The 20,973-nt window shown below is 36.6% G+C and overlaps 1 protein-coding gene across 2 annotated transcripts in view; it reads left to right on the plus strand.

The window, feature by feature from the left end:
• The window catches only part of wdb (widerborst), a 74,894-nt gene extending 54,204 nt beyond the window's left edge, over nt 1–20,690 (plus strand). For both annotated transcript variants that reach the window (XM_068392131.1, XM_068392130.1), the window contains exons 3-10: nt 2,390–2,584; nt 3,196–3,326; nt 10,974–11,033; nt 12,079–12,292; nt 12,962–13,081; nt 13,265–13,378; nt 13,757–13,872; nt 16,573–20,690. In XM_068392131.1, coding sequence (XP_068248232.1) covers nt 2,390–2,584; nt 3,196–3,326; nt 10,974–11,033; nt 12,079–12,292; nt 12,962–13,081; nt 13,265–13,378; nt 13,757–13,872; nt 16,573–16,654 — 1,032 coding nt within the window. In that variant the 3' untranslated portion in view covers nt 16,655–20,690. The remainder of the gene's footprint in view (nt 1–2,389; nt 2,585–3,195; nt 3,327–10,973; nt 11,034–12,078; nt 12,293–12,961; nt 13,082–13,264; nt 13,379–13,756; nt 13,873–16,572) is intronic.
• Nucleotides 20,691–20,973: the final 283 nt, after the last annotated feature.

Below are 20,973 nucleotides of genomic sequence, written 5' to 3' on the forward strand. Positions count from 1 at the left end.
TTACTTACATACAGTCATACTCTCCTCCTAACACCTCGGCAACTGAAATAGGTGTAGAAAGATTACCTAATATCGGTCAATTCCCTGAACCCTCCCTAAGTCTTTGCTTGGAAAGTCATTTCTTAGCTAAGGTAGTCGCATGGTTTACGTACACTTCTCTTACTGAGAGACCAAGTTGTACGTACATCACATATCAGTCAGGTTACAATTCATTCCCCTACTGTTAACACAAAGAATGGTTATCAAGTGAAAATTTGCAGACCGCCTGCCAATTGCCATTAGATCATCGGTCATTTACAAATTTACATGTCCAAATTGCCAAGTTTGCTATTTTGGGAGCACTTATCGTACCTTTAAAGTCAGGACCGATGATCATATTGGAAAGTCAAGCAGAATGGGTCTCCCTCTCTGTAATCCAGCACACTCAGTTGTTCGGGAACATTTGGAAATATGTAAGTTTGTTTTACGTAGTGAGCATTTTAAGATAGTTGACTCTCATTCTTCAGTAAGTGACTTAAGAATTTTAGAATCTCTTCACATAAAATATTTTAGGCCTGACCTCAATTGTAATACCTCTGCTGTCCCCCTTTTCATAACAGACAGATTTTTTATTCAATTTGCATGTATTTTTTTATTCTTTACTTATTTTATGTAATTTTTAATTTGAAATTGTATTGTTTCTTTAATCTTTACTTTAGGTAGCACTGATGATGACATGTGAAATGTCGAAACATTTGCAATAAATATGTATGTAGCGTAACTGGATTTTCTCCAATTAAACAATGATCACTGCCACCGGTAAAAGGTCAGCCGGGTGGCTTTTATGTCAAATTTTCAAGACTCTAAAAGCCTGATCTGGTTGCCCCCTTGCAAATCTCTATGCTCATAAGGAGTTTTAAGGAATCACGTCCCTCTTGATATGTTTGTGTTCCGGAGTAGGTCATCAGGAAGGTCTTGGGGTTCCTCCAAAGGCCCCATCTGAATCATACCTGGAAGTTTTGAACCAGGGACCTAACCTCTAAGGACGTTTTTTCTGCTGGTACTAGCATCAAAACAAGGAGTAAGTGAGATCCTCTTTGTCTCATATCAGATCTCGCACACTCAAGGTTTGAAAGAGGGGACATTCAAATTTGTGCTGGACTTTGTGGCAAAGACTGAGAACTCAGCAGTTTTGGATAAACAGTTCTTCTTTCTCCTACTCCTTTCTGCGGACAGTATATAACGAGCCAGAAGAGCTTCTTTGCTGTGTTAGTACCTTCAGGAATTACCTGAAACAGATGGCAAACTGTTTGTTGGCACAAGTATGGTAAAAAAAAAGTTTGGTAGGAATATCATCTTTTCTAGACGACGGAAAACATTCAGGCGCGTGTTGTTAAGGTTCACAACATGCAAAATAGAAGGGCCACAGTGTCTTTCAGGAAAAATTTCTTGATAAGATAGGTGCTTGGGCCCTGTTGTAGGCGCCCAATAAGTGACAGGTCCTTGGCTAGTTTGCATCTAGTACCGGACAAAGTGGAAAATGACAAATACATGCTTTTACACTCCCCCCTCCTCCAATCTCAAACATGTGGTCTTTCATCCAAGCAAGAGGAAACTTACCAAGTTAGACTTAAGAGAAATTTAGGTTTATGGTAAATGAAGTACACTCTCCTCCTGGGGGAACAGTGGGAAAGTTAGACCGGATGAACCCCTGATACTTTGATTTAACATAGAAGAATTACATCTTCCAAAGACCCAAGGATTCTCCCCTTTCAAAACTAATCTGTGCAAAGCTACTCTTACTTAGCCCAGAAGGATGTCTCCTTGTCAAGTATCCCCCCTCCCTCTGGAGGGATAGCCTGTGCAGTGAGATAGACGATTCCCAATTCCCTCCTATAGTCCGAAAACAGATGTCGGAAGAATTCCGTCTTGAGGCCTGTGTTTGGTAAGATTTCCCCCTCTTAACCATGAGCCTCCTATCTAAAGGGATTAGAGTTTGTTTGCATCGGAATAAATTACAAATTTTAGTAATTTGAATTTTTCCTAACTATACAAACCTGATTCCATGTAAGGCTTACTACCCATCTCATTCTCCCCTAGACTAGGACCTTCAGAGTGGCAAATTGGGCCATGTAGGAAAAGGACTAACACCCCCTTCTCCATCTCGCTTCCTCTACTCTCCCACACTGGATGCTCTTTTTTTTCAGTAAGGTCATCAGAGCTGAGCTTACTCCTATTTAAAATAACTCAGGTTTATATAGTTAAGAAAATTACTAAAATTTAGGATATTTGAAGGGAATGCTCAATTTTCAATCAAAGTAAAAGACATATCCATCAGGAAATATCATGAACTATATACTATTCGATTTAATTTATTCACTTTTGTTTCCTAATAATTTTCTTCTTTCAGATTGCTTGTAATTTGTTTCGTACACTTCCTCCTTCGGACAACCCTGACTTTGACCCTGAGGAAGATGATCCAACGTTAGAGGCTTCTTGGCCACACCTACAGCTGGTGTATGAGTTCTTCCTCCGCTTCTTAGAAAGTCCAGACTTCCAGCCAGCTATTGGCAAGCGAGTAATAGATCAGAAATTTGTTTTACAAGTAAGTACTGTAGTTGAAGTGTTCCAGAAATTCTTAGGATGCAAACATTACAGATATGCAAGATTTTTAGGCTTCCATTTTAAAATGATAAATATGGTATCACTCAGAGTTTGTTGTTTTGGTTTCTTGAAAAGAAAGCCATCCAGATTCTACAAAGAAAAAGCACTTGTGGTTTTCAGATTGTATGGGCATGGATTATAATATAAAGTTTGTCTGAGCTCCATTCATGTTTTGTTCAATCTTTCAATGGCTTCCTTTTTAATATGGCTATTTCAAATGATGTACGTTGCAGCCTATTCTTGGGGTTCTAGAAAACCAGCCTTTTTGTTTCAATTTTTCGGTTTTAGAAAACTAATTTTTTTTCTGGTTGTCTACCCATCTGGAATCATTAGTGTTTTTTTCATGTAGGAATCATAGTTGGCTTGCCTTCCAAGATAATAGAACAAACTAGTGAGGTCAATCCTTTGAGAAAAAAAAAAATTTAAGACTCATTCGGATAAAACTTAATAAAATTTTCCTTTTAAAAATGGATGCGTTTCAATTTTTTCTTCTTAATAAGTTACCATTTAATATTTACAGAAGTGCTTACCTTTGTACTTTTAAATTTTCAGCTATTGGAATTGTTTGACAGTGAAGATCCACGGGAAAGAGATTTCCTGAAAACTGTTCTTCACAGGATATATGGAAAATTTCTGGGACTTAGAGCATTTATCAGAAAACAGATAAACAATATTTTCCTTAGGTAAGATTTTTCTTTTACATTTATGGTTACATACTGTTGGCTATAATTGCAGAGTTTACCTGCTAGTGTGTGTAGAGAATAAAAACCTTCACTAATGCTTGCAGGCTGGGAAATAGGTTCTATTGCTGTAATGCAACAAACATTCTTGTTTATGATATGTACATTTATTTTGTAACAACACAATCACTTCTAGTACCAGTTAAGCTTGTCACAAAATTTACGTAGACTAAAACAAATTCCTGAAGAAAGGGAATTTGTTGTAGGTTACAACTGTTTGTGTTTTACAGATTTAATGGTTCCAAGCTGTAAAACCAGCCTAGTTCATTGTTTGTCTGTCATTAAAGCTGTCATATCCCAGGTTATTTAAGCAGTAATGCCACCTACTTTTCCATGTTACTCTTTTCTGCATTATATTTGTTTCCCTCTATTCATTATTCCTGTGATTAACTGAGAAGTTCAGCTATTTTGATTCAGCTATTCCTATATGGATACACCAATTCCTCTTTAGTGGGTATCAATGTAAGTATCAGTATTCATTTTTATTAAGAGAATAACATGAGATTTTCTTATATTTCTTTACTGTTTAAGATAGTTTTTAAGGTATAGATTATCCAGGTTTTTATATGGTATGGGTGTTTAGCAAGCTAAATTTTTCTAGCCATTAGAGTACTGCTTTATTTTTTCACATGTTCATTGTTTATTAGTTTTGCTATAACTATGTTTAGGTACTTTTTTGTTTCCTTTTCTTTGTAAAACTTTTAAAGTAAGCAGAGCTCATCCTATACATCTAATTGTGCTTTTCAATAGCTTAATATTTATATTGGCTTTTTATTTTCACCAGAAAGGCCTTCCCTAATTGCTGTCATCAGTTATCTATTATTTACAGTACCATTGTTTTCTCTGAATAATGGTGTAAACTAGTTGTAGGAAAACTTGGAGATAAATCGGCAGATGCCATTCATCTTGAATAAATGTTTAATCATACTCATAGTTTGTTAAAAACAATGATGCTAGCTATTTCTGTAAAAATAACAAGGAGATAGAGAGTTGTCCTCATAAGAAAGATCTTATCTTAGCCATTTGTTGAAAAAATACTAGTAAAAACAAATATATATTAAATATCAATTTACGGCCAAAAAAGGGGGGAGATAACAGTGATCTTATACATTATGGATTCCACTTCATGTAGGGCAGCAGTTCTTAAAGGTTTACCACTGCAGGGGGAATTTATAGAAAATATAGAAGCTGTGCAGTAGCAACAACCAAATAGATATTGTCTTTCAAACATATAGAATACCAAGTAAGGTATTTAAGAGGTCAGTTGCAAGAAAAATTTCAAGATACTGAAAGGAAAGACAGTAATTTTGTTCACGACCTGAATGAATTCATTAACCTGAAATAGTTCTTTATGTGAAAGGCTCTGTTTTTTTAGATTATTATTGTTTTTGCTCGGAGATTTATGAGCAAGTCTTTATCCGTCTCCAAAATGCGTAATTAGTGGAATGACACCCTAATTAAAGCATTGCCAAACTTTCCTGTCAGTGAAGCCTGGTACTGCTACAGTGCCTTCTTTTTCTGTTGAATGGATGGAGGTTTTGTTGTACCTATCAGCAAATACTGATGCCAATGTGTCTTCCAAGACATGATCCTCTAATTGCCTAAAGTAAAAATTGTAATTAATAGTAAAATTATTTATTTATACTAACCAAATTATGCTGAGTCCTGTTCAAACCACTTAACTGTTCCTGCAATTGAGGCTGATGGTTTACAGCAGTGGCAATAATTATAATAGGTAAGACGTCAAGTCAATAAGAACGGAGCCGTATCCCTGTTTTTTTATATGTAAATGATGGAAATGCTGTATTAATTACTGGTTCTTGGAGAGGCTAACCTACTTGTGCTGATTTTAATTGTAGAATTTAACTATGAAGTGGATTGATCCATATTTTTTTTTTGAGGGCAAGTTATGCGAGTGGAGAAAGCTTTGCTTGTTGGGAAGTAGATATTCTGCATCCTCTTTCTAGTTTAGTTTTAATGATTATAATATCTTCATTCACAGCATCCTTAGAGATGTTATGCATTCTGGATCTATATTTTACATTTCTGAAGAGTAAATCAAAGTTGAGTAAGCTGAAAGCTGGTTATTTTACTTATTTTGTCTTGGCCTCCACGGATCATAGAAGTATCAGTCTGATTTCTTAAGCCTTCATTAGCTTTAGCCTCCTGCCAAAAGGGATTTGTCAGTTGGTAAGTGATGGGGTTATGAAAGAAATGGAATTTTATAGAACAAGATTTAACTTTTCAATACTAGTCTGTAATTCCTATAATGTTCCTTCTCACAATACTGATGATTTTACAGCCTCATATTCAGATGAAAGAGAGTGGCAATTGATGAGTATCTCAGGTACAAAGTTGCCTATGAACAGATGAACCTACCACTCCTTTCCGTTAAACAAAAGATTGCAGCACTATGTGTTTAAGCCTCCAGAAACCATGAATCATATCTTAATGTTAATGAGTGGTTTATAGTGAAAAGCTTAGTTTAGTTGAATAAAACAATTAAAAACAAACGCCCTGCCATTTCCTTAAAATTTATATCTGAATCAGCCGTTTTAAAACATCCCCATTATAGAATTGTATTGTGATCCAAGGTAAAGGAATAAGGATGTAATGTCACATTTGAAAAAGTATATAGATAGTGACAGAATCAGTTTGCTATGTTATGGACTGCACTGTAGTGTCAGTAGCCTGAGTTTTTAATGTTCTTTTTCTTGTGAAAGTTACCTTGGTTTCATAATTCAAAAATTGTTTTATTTTTAGAATACTAATGGGAGTTGATACTGCGTTTTGTGTCCAGTTATTACCAGTTCTTTTTTATGCTTATGAAAATTTACAAAATGTATGCCATTGTTTATCATTCAAAAGTAAATTTATTCAGCTGTAGGATGAAAACAATTATCCTATATTTGATTTTTTATTGCAAGGATGAGATATGTAGAAAGGGCCTGGGACTAGTGTGTCAAATTGTTGGCTCTCAAATGGTTAATGACTCAATTTATTCCCTTATTTTAGATAAGTTATTTATTCTTTTCTACATGAAAAGAAAATTTCCTTTTTTTTTCATTCATATTTTGATCTAATTTGGTTTTAAGAAAACTGGAAATACAGTTTGCAAATTTAAATTGTCCTATGATTACCGGTATACAAACATTTTGTCCTTTTAAATATGGATTGTCTTTAGTAGAGTTGGAATGTCTGTCGAAATTATTAACAAAGTAGTTAATGACACGATGATGATTGTGGGCAAATATTCCCATTCACTCTCTTTGTCAAAGTGTCTTCATTTGTGTCATGATCATACTCTTGCATCCTATCCAAAGCTGTATAATCTTATACTTTTTTATTTTGAATGGCTAATATTAGCTTTCTGTTGATAATGAAATGAAGCAGGAGTGCAATGTTAGGTTGGACATTGCATCAGTTTATGGGTAAATAGGCAATAAATCCACACAATCTGCACCTTAGCAGTATGAGTGTAATTATCCCCATTTACCGAGTGTAGCTTATGGCCTCCTGTTATGGCAAGTGTATTATTTGTGGAGAAAGGAATGCTAAGCTTTCTCTTTCATCATTCTAGACAATGTCAGAGAGACACTCTAGCCCTTCTCGTTCCATCGAGTTCGCCATTCGCAGAAGCTTATGGGTACATGACCCCCGTCTTGGTCCTGGTGAGTATGCTTCAGGAGTAGGGAGGACTATGCTCTTCATGGGGGATTTTTTTAAGTTTAGTGAAGTTTGAGGTGATGGCTTCACACTATGTTAGAACTTCATCCTTGCAAACTGTTGACAATATGTGAGTGACTTGAGTGTTGCAGGTAGGCCCTCAATGTCAATTTTTGAGGGGGCTGGTATCTAAGGCTACCATACCCCAGTTGTCTCCATTGATTACTGGTGTGATGCCAGCGCCTGTGACTGTGAAGCAAAGCCTTAGAGGGCTGTATGAAGGCTTCGACACCTGTAGTTGTGGCTGTGCCATATCAGAAGGTGAAAGAATACTCTCGCATCAGTGCTTGTAGTGCCAAAGCTTAAAGTTGGGTATAAGAAGGCATAAATCTGTTGAAGTCTGTTCTTGTGGCCCGGGGCCCCATGGCTCCTCCTCACTCTGTGCCTGTAACCCTAGCCCCTATGTATGAATTACGAGTGCAAGTGATTAAACCTTCTGCTTCCCCTGTGGCAGTGTTCTCGGTGCATTGTTGTGGTTCCTGTCAGAGCAACCTACGTGGTTTCTCCCCTTTTGGTGGTACGTCATCATTGGTTGCTCGGATGTCAATTTCTCTGCTTGTAGAGCAAGAAGGAAAGCTTGATAAAGAGGATAAAGCTAGTTTGCTCCATTCTCTTTCCTCTCCCCCTCCCCCAAGCATATTTGAGGATTTCAGAAATTTTACTTCCAGTTGGTCAAACAAAATCCTAAACACCCCCCCCCCCCACATTTCCGAGGCAGCAAAGGTTCTACGAGCTAAAGTCTGCTGTGTCATCAACCTCTTGAGGTTGACTCGTCAGTGTACACAATGTTGGGGACTTCCTTTGCAAAGAATCTATCCAGAAAGCATGTCCTTCTCAGCCACTTGAGTGTGTTTGCCATGGCCCTCCTCTAAGCTGTCATGTGGCAGGACCCGTGGCCAAGCACTTTTATGTATTTTGCAAGGACATCGGGTTTATCAACTCGTAACTCTTTTGAGAATTACAAAAGTTTTATGCTGTATGGTGGGAAGGAAATGTCCTTGTCACACCAGTCTGCAGACCAGAGGAGTAACGGCTTGTTTTACTGGGAAGATGTCTTGGTTTGCAGAATCTCAAAACAAGTTGGTCCAAAATTATCTCTTGACATAAACACATTGGTGCCGACAGCCATATCTCTTCCATGTAAACACTTGTAGGTGGCAATGGAGAACTGCAAAGAATCTCTGGTCCATCACGCAGGCTTTTAAAAGGGTTCTGGCTCTTCGAGGGTGTCTGCGTTCATGCCTGCGGGATTGGTGGTAAAGAAGGCTGTTGCAACCTTCTTTAGAACCCGGACAAGACAGCCTGTGACCTCCAATTAAAGTGACTGAATGCGCCCAGCTCTTTTGAGGCCGCCAAACTTGTTAAGTCAGGAAGGGAGGTAGAAATGTATGCTGATGCAATGAGTAGGGGGATGCCTGGCTTGTTATTGGGGAACTGGGCAGAGACACGGGACTGAGTCTTGGGTATTGAGCTGCATTCAGGACAGTTACTAGTTGCCTTTTTTAGACCCTATGCCCCTCCCTATCTTGCCGACATTTAGTGGTCACAAATGATCCTTCATCATCAGCAAGAGTGTGCACTTTGTTGTCAGGTAAAGGGATGTTAGATAAGCTTGCGCTTAAAGTCATTCAAGACATCTCCAGGCTTTTACAGTTGACATCCTGGTGGAGAAGTTCATTGGGGCTGGAAACCAGTGATCTACCTCTCTCCTCTGTACCAGTTTGTTAAACAAATGAAGTTCAGGATGGAAACGGTACGATCTGTACCGAGTTCCGTCAGAAAAGACTTCATGTTTTTCAGTGAACTGAAAGATTAGTTGTTAGAAATACTTATTCATCAGTCTTCCCGGAAGTACCTCTGCTCCTTCCTCAACGGTACAGTTTACCAGTTCATGGTACACAGGTATTCACTTTTGTGGCAGCTTGGGCCCACTTGCATGAGATACATATGTTGGTGTGTCTCAACAATTTGCTGATCTTGGTCTCTTCTGTGGGGCAGTTGTTGCAGGATTAAAATTGGCTTATTGCCTTTGATACTATCTGGGAGTCTGATAAATTGGGAGAATTCAAATCTAATATCCAAGCAAAGGTTGAATTATCTTGACATGCTGATAAACAGAGTAGCAGTGAGTGTCTTTCAATCAGATGATTACTCAAGTGGAGCTTTGAGCAATATTGTCCACCCCTGGGATCTCAGGGCCATGGATTGGGATGTGATCAGTGTTTTCAAAACTCTTAAGTGTACCTGTTAATGAGCCTCTAAGCAGGTTGTCAGATAGAGATCTGATGGGTCTTTTTTGGGGGCTAGTCTTTGCATCAGCTAATAGTGTAGGCTAGTTACAAGGTCTCTCTTAAGTAGTAACACTTTGCCGAGAATTATAAGGAGACCGGGTCCGTCTTAGTTTTGTGCCCGGGTTTGTGGACATAACCCATAACCCATTGAGACGGCCTCAGATTGGAGACCTCCATCCCCCTCTATATGAAGCATCTAGTGGTAATCGAGAGGAGATGCTTTTGTATCCTGTGAGGGCTCTGTGTTGTTATCTGTAGAAGACTCGACTTGTCATGCCCGAGTGTCGGCATCTCTTTCGTAGCACTGGCAGAAGCCATGCCTGAGTGTCAGCGTCTTTCTTAGCACTGGCAGAAGTCATGCCTTAGTGTCAGGATCTCTTTCTTAGCACTGGCAGAAACAAGAAAATGTCAATGAAAAGTCTTCTCACTTCATGACAATTAAGAGCTCAAGCTTCTATCTTTAAGGGACCAGAGTACCAGCTTGAAAAAGTACTTATAAAGTTGGGGGTATATCCCCCTCTTTGGCTTCAAAGAATTTGCTGGCAAACAGGTGATGAAGGAGTTTGGAAGTGCCAAACAGCTTTCACTTAAAAAGAGTACCTTATGCTCACAAGTCCTTCAACACAGGAGGCATCTTGTTTATGGTATCGTGTTTGATACAAATCTGGAGGAAAAATAGAATGACTGGTTCTCCTGCTTCTTTCCTTCCCCTGATTTGGGATGAAGCATTCATACATTACTGTTACACATTAGATCTGCCATTGATGCTGGTAAAGCTACATTCATGAAAATTCATATTAGACTGAATCTGTAAGTAATGGTTTTCCCCCATCCACCCTTTATAAAAGGGAGATTGGTAGAATGAAAGCCTATCTTTTGGCCATCTTGCGCCAGGTATTTAATTCCTGATTGCGTCTCTTCTTCAGAGAAGAAATATTCTTTTATCAACTAAGTATTGTACTAGTTAGTCTCTTTACAGCCTACTCATCCCTACTATGGGGTGATATGAGGTTGCTGGAGGCATTGCCCTTACTCCTGTACAGGGTCAAATAGACTGGCATATTCCATGGAAGGAAAAGAACCAACAAGTTTGGTTCTAGAGGACTTTATATCCTCTAATGAGCGAGCCTTCCTATTGTAAAGGACTATAGGATTGTATAAGCATGGAAAAAGTTAACAAATTATGAAAATGATTTGTATTTTTTCCTAGCTTTATAAACCTGAGTCCTTAAAATTTGAACTTCCCCTCTTAACCACCTCTCTCAGTCCTGAGCTGAAGGTCAAAAGTGAAGAGTCTTTGACAGGAGAGTGGGCTCCCCATCTTGTAGTAGAGTACCTGGCTAACACTTTCAATGGCCATGCCCGCTCCGGTGAATACGTTGCCTATTATTTTAAAGGACTCAATTTTGTATATTTATGAAAAGTACAAATTACTTTTAAAATTTGTTTGGAAACATGGGGAAAAGTTACTGAATAATTCTGGTTAAGTACTGTATATTTGATAGACAGTTTAAGTAACGTGCCTGCTTTTAATATTTGTGCAAAAAGGGATTAATTTTTCCTTCCTTTCCAGATTTGTGTATGAAACGGAACACTTCAATGGTGTAGGGGAATTATTAGAAATTTTGGGAAGGTAAGTAGAGGTTTTATTGCTTTTATACTTTTTATATTTTATGTCAGTGTTTTTTATTAAATTTTGGGGTTTGGGTACCTTTTACTAGAATTGTTAAGAGATGGATGAAAATCCGTATCCTTTTGTTGACAAATCTGATCTGTGGATTGCATACCTAATTGGTTCATTAGTTTAGAATTATATCTTTTCATCGTGGTTCATGAATTTTGTTTTATTTGTATAATATTAAGAGGAATTTGAAATTTTACAAGAATGTCCTTTGCATGGGGTTAAAAGCTTAACTTTTTTCAATTCTGGATTATTTTGCTAAGTATCCATTAATCAGTGTATGAAGAACAGTAGCCTATATACTAATCATAGATATGTTTACTTGTGAATTGATAACGTATTATTTTGTTCGTTATGATTTCACAGTTGAGCATGATTTTCATAATTTCACTTTATTAGTTTTTTATAACCCCTAGAGCTCTGCCATTGACAGCTTCTGAAGGATGATTGAATTAGGTTTAGATGTGTAACTATAATGGGATTCAAAAGAAAGCTGAAAATTCAATTTGAATATGTCCTGATATTTTGGGAGTTAAAATTTATTATATCGATAATAGGCGTGTTTTTTATGTGAAGATTCATCTGTTTCCCACACTTATAAAACTAATTTGAACACATCTTTAGCTGAGAAGGGTGTTATTTTAGGGTAGCTACCTTCAAGGTGAGGGAACGAAGAGTAGTCAACTTTAACAAACTAGCTATTGTCTATCATTATGAATTTTTGTACTGTATTTTTGTCTGTAATAAAAAGTTTGAAATTCCTTTAGGGTCCAAAATTCATCTAAGGTAAAATGCTTTTTGTAAATGATTGTCAATTGCAAGTTTTTGAGGATTTTTTTCTTTTTAAGTGGGATTTCAGCCAGAATGCTGTTACTACCGAGGCAAAAGGACTTGCTGCTAATTTAGCTTGAATTGCTTTTATTTTAATCATAAGTCTAACATGATACTGAATTTTAGTGAACATATATATGGTGTTTGATTAATTTTTCTTTTTCAGTATAATCAATGGGTTTGCTCTGCCACTCAAGGCTGAGCACAAACAATTTTTAATTAAGGTGCTGATACCACTGCACAAAGTCAAGTGTTTAAGTCTGTACCATGCACAGCTGGCCTATTGTGTGGTACAGTTCTTAGAAAAAGACCCCACACTCACTGAGCCTGTGATCAAGGGCCTACTCAAGTTCTGGCCCAAAACCTGTAGTCAGAAAGAGGTGAGTTTTGTCAACTTTATTTTTGCTACATTTAATCTATATAAAAATTCTCTTTTTGCCACATTTAATCTATATGAAAATATTCTCTCTCTCTCTCTCTCTCTCCTCTCTCTCTCTCTCTCTCCTCTCTCTCTCTCTCTCTCCTCTCTCTCTCTCTCTCTCTCTCTCTCTCTCTCTCTCTCTCTCTCTCTCTCTCTCTCTCTCTCTCTCTCTCTCTCTCTCTCTCTCTGTGTGTGTGTGTGTGTGAGGTCGTAAAGGCTCGGCAATAATAATTGGGTTTTATGTTTTTCTGACCTCTCTATATAAAAGTGAAGTGCTTATGAAGACTTAGGAATATAGCAATTTTACTGTATGAAGACTTAGGAATATAGCAATTTTACTGCTGCTGCAGATCTCTCTCTCTCTCTCTCTCTCTCTCTCTCTCTCTCTCTCCAAATCTGACAGCTTAGCCAATACTCAAGAGAAAATGAAGAAGGTCAAGGTCTTAGAGATCTTTTTTATATTTCCTATTAACTATTATTTGCATACATGTTATTGCATTTACTATATACTTTTTCTTAAAGGTTATATTGTGATACACATTTTTCTTTATTTATCATTCATATATAATATTTTTTATATCCCAAGAAATGCAATCTTAGTATTAAACATGGTTGTCTTGGATTTCAGGTTATGTTTTTAGGAGAAATAGAAGAAATTCTTGATGTTATAGAGCCTTCGCAATTCGTGAAAATTCAAGAGCCCTTATTTAAGCAAATAGCAAAGTGTGTTTCCAGTCCTCATTTCCAGGTAAGAGCTTGTGCAGAAGTATTTTTAAACTGTTTTGAGTTGTGCATTTGTCTGCAGTAATATTTTATAGATAACATACTAAGGTTAAGCAATCAATGTGATGCATTTTGGTTAATAAATTTATCTTTGCTGAAGTATTTCTACAGTCGGCTACTTATGCCTTATCATACTTGTGTTTTACAGGTTGCAGAGAGAGCGTTATACTTCTGGAACAATGAGTACATCATGAGCCTCATAGAAGAAAATTCTAATGTTATTTTACCTATCATGTTCCCGGCACTGTACAGAATAAGTAAAGTAAGTGCAACACGAGTATTTTTCTGTCATAGAATTACAGTATGATGCAAAATTACTTTTAATTTAGATGTCTGATCTTTTTTCTTTTTTACCTCTAGTAGTTTATGCATTCTTTTTTGTTTTAGGGAAGCCTCTGTTTTTATGGTTCATGGTAACTTGCTATTAATATGCATTACTATTAAAGGGTAGCAGTGGTGGTGCCTTGTGTTTTATTGTGCAATGAATTAATTTTGAAGTATTTTACTTTGATGAACATGGAACTAAAAGTGGACTGAGAACTTTTTCACCCATATTAATGTCTAGTATCACCACCACTTTTTTTATTTTTCTAATAAGAATATTTCAACTTTTGAAAAATAAATTGTTTGTTTTTTGCAGGAACATTGGAATCAGACAATTGTTGCGCTAGTCTATAATGTGCTCAAAACATTTATGGAAATGAACAGCAAGTTATTTGATGAACTCACGGCTTCATACAAAGCAGAAAGGCAACGGTAAGTTATGATTTTTATTTATATTATTTCATGTTTACTTTTGAGTCTATCACCAATGCGCCGTAGAGGGTTAGTGCTGGTAGTGGACCGCGTGTGGTTTACTGATGGCATTACTATTACCCTTCAGCCTCACCTGCACCCACTATTTACCCTACTCAACTTTTGTTCCTACTAATTTCTATTGTCAAAATATTTTTTAATTTTTACTTAGAGCAACTGTAAGTTTTTCTGTAGTTTCATTCTGGCACTGAATGGCCTCCTTGGTCCCAGATGTTAGCCTTATTGGACTGTATATGCACTTTCTACCTAAGTTCTCATTTATGCAGCTTTTCCATAATTTATAGGCGGAATCTTGCTTTAAAGAGTTCCGCGACTACAGTACCATCTTCACCGTAAACGTTTTTACGTCTGCTATTCCCCTTATGTGGTTAGACATGAGAATTGAATTCTCTCCTCTCCTTTTTGTCCTGTTTCTAATTCCCATTGGGCTAGGGCTTCATCTGTCCCTCTTTTTTTTATGATATCCAGGCCCATTTTACAGTTCTTAGTATATCTTATTACTTTTCTGACCACCTATACCTCATTCCTTCTCATTACTGTCTTTTGAGTGTTCAGTCTTAGAGTCCAGGTTGGTCGCTATATTATTTTCCCAGTTCTCTGATATTTGTCTGTCATAAAATTCTTAAGGTATGAGATTTCATACTGATATTTTTTTTAGAAGCTTAGATGTTTATAAATACTTGTCTTTTTTTTCTCTCTTTTGTTTGAGGAGTTTCCTTTCTTTATCAGTGACTTCACTGTGTATTTGTTACTCCCTTATTGCCTTGTCAGTTTTACCCTCACACTCTAGTAAAAGACCCATTAAAGAGTTGAATTACACAAAAAAAAATTGTAGGTTTAACTTTATATCAAACAAACAAACTTATGGGTAACTGTCAAGAAGATTCTGAGAGGAAGCAGATTTATTGAAATAAGAATACTGTTGTACAGTTGAAGCAGTAGATCTCCCAAAGTAAACATACCTAAGAGTTGTTTTTATTTAAGGTTTTCAGTAAATACTATATGGTAGAAATAATTAATGTACTTCTTTATTAATGAATATACAGTACTTACAATTTTTATTACCATGGTCTTATGATTAATTTTGTTAAATTTTTGGTAACTTGGTTATACAGTTTATTGACTGATAGGATTATGGCATTTAAGGTACATTAGGAAGCTTTGACCCAATTCATTTGTGTTTTGCCTTTTCGTGTATCTCTGCTGCCCTATGTTAATTTGGATTGTAGTACTGCTAGATAACCCAGAATAGGTTGTAGTGCTTAGCCTTATGCACTGAACATAAAGATTAATTTGTATGTTGCATGCTTTTTTACAACCTTTTGTTCAATTCTACTCCCACTTGTCGTTTAGTGCCATTGGGCATATTCTATATCCAGATATTTCTACTCTCTTTGGTGCCATTTGACCTATTTTATGATTATTTATTACCAGTTTTTCCTCATTCTTTATTATTTATGCATATGGAGATATTACAAAATATGTAATACAGGTATATGTAAATCAATGAGAAGAAAATTTCTCCATCTATACTATTTTTTTATTTGTAGTTCCAATAGTTTTTCTACAAAGAATACTGTAGTTAAATATGATGTTCCTAAAAAGGGCCTGGAGCTTTAGTGCCCAAGACCAATATTTGAGTGAGGTTTGGCATTAAAGAATTAATGGTCTTCTATGATATCAGACATTATTACTGTATTTAGTGTACATATAATTCTTATATATAAATATGTATTGGGTATATTTAAACTGAATTATCTCATGGCGGGAAATAATTACTGATAGTTTATCTTATCCGAGGTTGATGTTTTCTCAAGATTTTGAGAGACTGCATACAGTACTGTAATTTTTATACAGAAGCATTATTTGTATTTCATTTTGTTGGTTTATTCTTTTGAGGCTACTGCAGTTTCCACCATAATATTTCTCCTTCACAGGACATGCAGTAATTCCTCTTACCACTGGGAATATTTAGTTAGAAGTTGGCTGGTGTTGTGGACTCTCCTTGGATAATGATCTGTTGGTTTACTTTATTTGTTTAACCAGGTGAACTTCATATAGGTTTCTGGTAAAGGAGAAAATTTGTTGTAAAATTGAAAAAAAATACCTAAATGATTGGAATAGGTATTTTGTTGGCAGTTGAATAAACCAGTTTAAATGGGTCCTTTTATAGTGGTGGTCGTTTTAGTGTTGATTATATTAGTGAGGTAACTCATTCAAATTTATAGTAAAGGGTGTGCCCCAAGGTTATGTTTTCAAGTTAGTGGTCGTAAGTTGGACAGTAAGATTTGGCTTGAAAAGTTTAACACCTTTGAAGGAAAAAGCCTAAGGGAGTAGATACAAAATCAGTGGCTGAAAGCTTTGTGTAGCTGGGCTCAAGGGAATAGTTCAAAGATCTTATATTACCAGGTACAATTTAAAGTGATGGGAATTATTTTGCATCAGTAGGTCTTTTGAAAATGAAAATTGCATTGCACAAGGAATGTAACTTGCCTTTCAGGTAGTGTTGAAAAAGAAATAATGTATGTAGTAACTATGAAATACTTCAACATTTTTAAGAAGCATTGCATGAAATGAAAGAGCCGGCTTAAATACAGTCAAGGTTATGATGATGATGTAAAATGCTTTAAAACTTTTCAGGGAGAAGAAACGTGAACGCGAACGAGACGAATTATGGAAGAAGCTTCAAGCATTAGAGCTGAACCACCAGCAACAGAAGTAGTGATATACCACATTATAGATATAGCGCAAATTCTTGGAAGTTTGGCCGTGATGTGCCGTTATAACAGTTAAGTGTAGGGTTCAGATTCCCTTCACACACACTCTTGGTGTCATAGAGGCCTGAGGCTGGGACCTTGGCATAACCATCAAGAAGCCCACACTTGCATAAAGGACAGAACTCAATATAGTTTTGAATGTATTCTGGTCATAAAAGTGAAGCCATATGCATAGCTGTGCAAATTTTGAGTCCTGTTGTAGACGTGTATGTTAATGAAGTGTTAATGCCCTGGTTGAATGCAGGGCACAACTGCCCTTTCAACAACAGAAAAAGGGTATAAGTAATAGCAATCTAGGCTATTTGTCTATTATGTATGTAATATGTATTATATGGTAGCCCATATAAAGTGATGATGACCTTTGTAATTATTACTTCATAGGAGCGAATGTGTCAAGCGTGTGTGGTGTGGGAGGAATGATGAAAGGTGCTGTCTGGCCTGGAATAGGGTACCAAGAAGAAGAAGAAAAAAATATAACAAAACAGATTGGCCTGTACATGTCCCAAGAGACAAGAAGAAGAATAGCCATCCCACTTCTCCCAAATGGGAGTTGTGTTAAAGCTCACCATGTCCTCTCTTGGATTTGGTTCACATTAAATTTTTTTTTTTTATTTGTATAGTTATTGGGCCTAATTCTGGGTTATGATTTTCTTTACTGGACTTTTTGAATATAATATAGATAGGCCAATTGTTGTGTTTTGGAGAGGTCTTTTAATATTGAACTGATCAGCAGGTTGTTCAGGTCACAAAAATGAATTTGTGATGGTAGTTTCCTTTGCATTAGTTAGCTGATAGTGTATGTCATTGCCCAAGTTTGATTCATGCAAAAACCACATTGTCTCCTCTGTCAAGGTAGTCATCCTTTCCTCTCATTATTGTACATAGGTTGAGAGTCTGTGTGCACCAAATCTTATAATAATAATGATGATGATACTACTACTACTATAAATAGCAAATATGTTGTGGCCCAAAAGTATAGAGTCACCAGGGAAAAAGAACAAAAGATACAGGACTTGGTCATGATTTGGCAATGTCTAGTCATCCCCATGTGTGTGTGTGTGTGTGAGAACTTGGGGCAATGAGGACTCACCATTTTGTAGTATAGTTTATGTGGATGATGATGATTTCACTTGCTTCTTGTTGTCCCTTGTGTTGCTATAGCTGATCAGCTGGTTGGGGGCAGCTTTGGTGCCACTGTTCCTGGGGCTGGACACAATATGTGTACAACAAGTTGCTCAACCTCACTGATAGTGCTTCAATTGCTGAACCATATCAACCTTCTCCATTTCCTCTTCCTCTTCCTACTCCTCCTCTCCATTTTTTAGGAAGTGCATTTTTTCCTCAGTGGGAGTTGTGCTCCCACAATTGATTTATGCAACCAGTACCAGTGTTTAGTGGAAGGGGCGTGCAAAGGCTCAAACAACAAATGGAACTTACTTTGGCTGGCCTATGTGAAGGAACCCATATTGTGTGTTTTAATTGGTGCAATAGTGTGACTCATCCATAGCTGCTGGTGCCCCCTCTCCTATGGGGACTCTGTGCTGTGCAGGTGGTGTCTTGTGCAGATGCCCTATGCTTGAAGATGAATCCAAGAAGGTCATCATTTCTGTCCCAGAGGAATGCTGTTGGGCACAACCAGATGAAGTCATCACCGACAAGGGGACAGCCCCAGTCCAAGCCTCCCCAGTACCATTGATATGCTGCTTTTTCACGTTTTTATTTTATTTATTTTTTCATTCTTTCAATTTTTCTGAAATATAGTATGTTCGTGTTACCTTAGTGATTTAAGCTGGTGAGAATTGTATCACTGGATATTGTGATTTAGCAAACAAACAGGAGTTTGATAGCAAATATTATGGAGCTCCATTCATTTAAGCATGGCGAGAAAGAATTGCAAATCTTATGGCAAGTTAGTACTGCTAACAGTTTTAAAATAGATGTTTGATGTCTTGACAAAATTTGTTTTTATTGTTCTTTTTTCACATTTCACATCACCTCTATATGTATTGTTTACATTTGAACATATTATGAATGAATAGCTTGTCATATATAAATATATATATATATATAAATATACATATATAAAAAATAAGCAAGGAGACCGTTTAAGCGAGCAGTGTTATTTTAACCTTAGAGTATTCTAAGCTACCGTACATTGTAAAATACCTGTGCAGAAATATAATTGGAATAATTTTATCCAGGAACTTTTATTTTTTAAGTAGCTTTCAGTACTTGACTACATCCAAATGCACCATTATGGGAGCATTAACACTTGTGAACAATCTCTGAGGGAGGCTACAGGCATGATTCAGCAGACCAGATGACAGTATAAAGACACCTGACACCTGTTGATGTTCACCTGACTATTCCTGTTGGGCATCAAGGCACCTGCACAAATCAACCCATGTACTGAATTTTCAGTAAAGCTTGTATACAGTGTACAGTCTACCGTTTAATGTAATATTGGGGATATTATTAATGGAGGGATGTGACAAGATAATTGAAAAAGAAATTAGTGTGACACTGCTGGGATGTGTGGACACTGTATGTATGTGCACACACTTGATATAGACTAGCCTTTGCCACATGCTTTACTTCTGCCTTGTATGTTTGTAAATTTAACTGTAAATGTACATACACCTGAAGCAGAGTAGGGTGTGAGTGTGGCAGCCTGCTCAGGGTCCAGATACGACCTGCTCTAAACTTCACTGCAGTTTTCTATTAATGTTATTCTTAGTGTACTGTATTCTGTTTTCAGCTCCACTGCATTGTGATATGTTATTATGCCTCCTAGTTTTTTTTCTCTTGTGTTGTTTCCATTCGTTCCAATGGAAAGGAAAAAAAAAAAAGAAAGCTGGTACCAGCTGTGTTTTTTCTAGAGTCCTGGTGTATGGTGTATTACAGAGGATTGATGAAAACTGCCTTTCAGTTATTGGATTTATTGATGTGGGAGTTATGACTTCGTGCATTAGGAATATTGGAAAGTCGTTCAGTTATTTAAAAATGAACTTTAAAGTGGTGTTGGGTTGGTAGTGAATAATGAAAGAACATAATTGTGGCTTAATTAGTGAAATGAATAAATTAATGACATGAGTAAGAACAGAAAAAGGTTTTGAAAGTTAATACGTATGCGAAGGGTGTGTTTGCGAGTGTGTGTGTGTTTATTGGCAGTGGATGCTAGAGGGAGAGTGAGAACTGTAGAAGTGATAAGATGGAGGAATAGATGGACTCTAGTAGGCTGTTGCTTGAGCTTCACAAATGGCATTTCTCTGGGTTGCATCTTTCACCTGTGAAGATGTGATATTTTAATACTGCTTTTCTTTATGGAACTATAATTTCTATTTCCTGTAGACTAGTGCCAACATGATGCAAATAGCATTATGCAGCTAGGGACTGACACAAAAAATAAAGTTATTAAGAAGCCAATTTTGAGTGCCAGCTTGAGACACGGCGGTGTGTTAGTGTGCCTCTGGCCTTTCTAATGTCCTCAATTCGGACATCCATTCATGCCTCTTGTGAGTCACGTATGTCCATCGCCTATTTCGTCAGTCTAAAGAAGCAGCATCAACATCGTCGCCTCACCATTTTTAACTCCAATCAGTCTGGGATGTTAAAATTAAGTAATACCATTATTGTAATCTTCATAACTTTCTGTTCACATAATGTAAAGCAAGACAATAAAGAAATTAAAATTTACATGAAATAGTGTCTTAACATTGCTGCTGAAATGTGAATTGATAAAAGGTCAGTATTTCATTCTTGAACTGAAATCACTTAATGTTTTTTAAATAGTTTTTATTTGTGCTGTTTGGAACATTGAACATTTGAGATTTTTTTTAAAGAAAATGTTCTGAGAAAGATGCAATTCTTCTTATTGGCTGTAATATTGCATGTTCAGATTTTAATTTATTAAAATTGTGCTCCCTGAATAGTAGTGTGGGAGGTGTTAAATTTGGAAAATTACAAACTTGAGAGTTTAAATCTCATCATTTAGCCCCTATATACTTCTCTGAGACAACCCATCCCATGGTATGAAAATAAAATATAAACTAGTTAATTCTGTATATCAAATTACTCCTTTGTCACACTGTTTTCACTTCTTTCTTTTTCTCTTTTCAAAGAGGGCTGCATGAAACAAGAATTTAATTTCAAGATACATATTACTAATGCAGTGAGGTAATTAATTGTCAAGGTGAATACCCTTCAACTATTTGTCAGATGAAGGTTTCATATTTCAAAGGTAAGTTTGCCGATACACTGTAGT

This window comes from Palaemon carinicauda, chromosome 18 (assembly GCF_036898095.1).
Source record: "Palaemon carinicauda isolate YSFRI2023 chromosome 18, ASM3689809v2, whole genome shotgun sequence".
NCBI classification, from domain to species: Eukaryota; Metazoa; Arthropoda; class Malacostraca; order Decapoda; family Palaemonidae; genus Palaemon; species Palaemon carinicauda.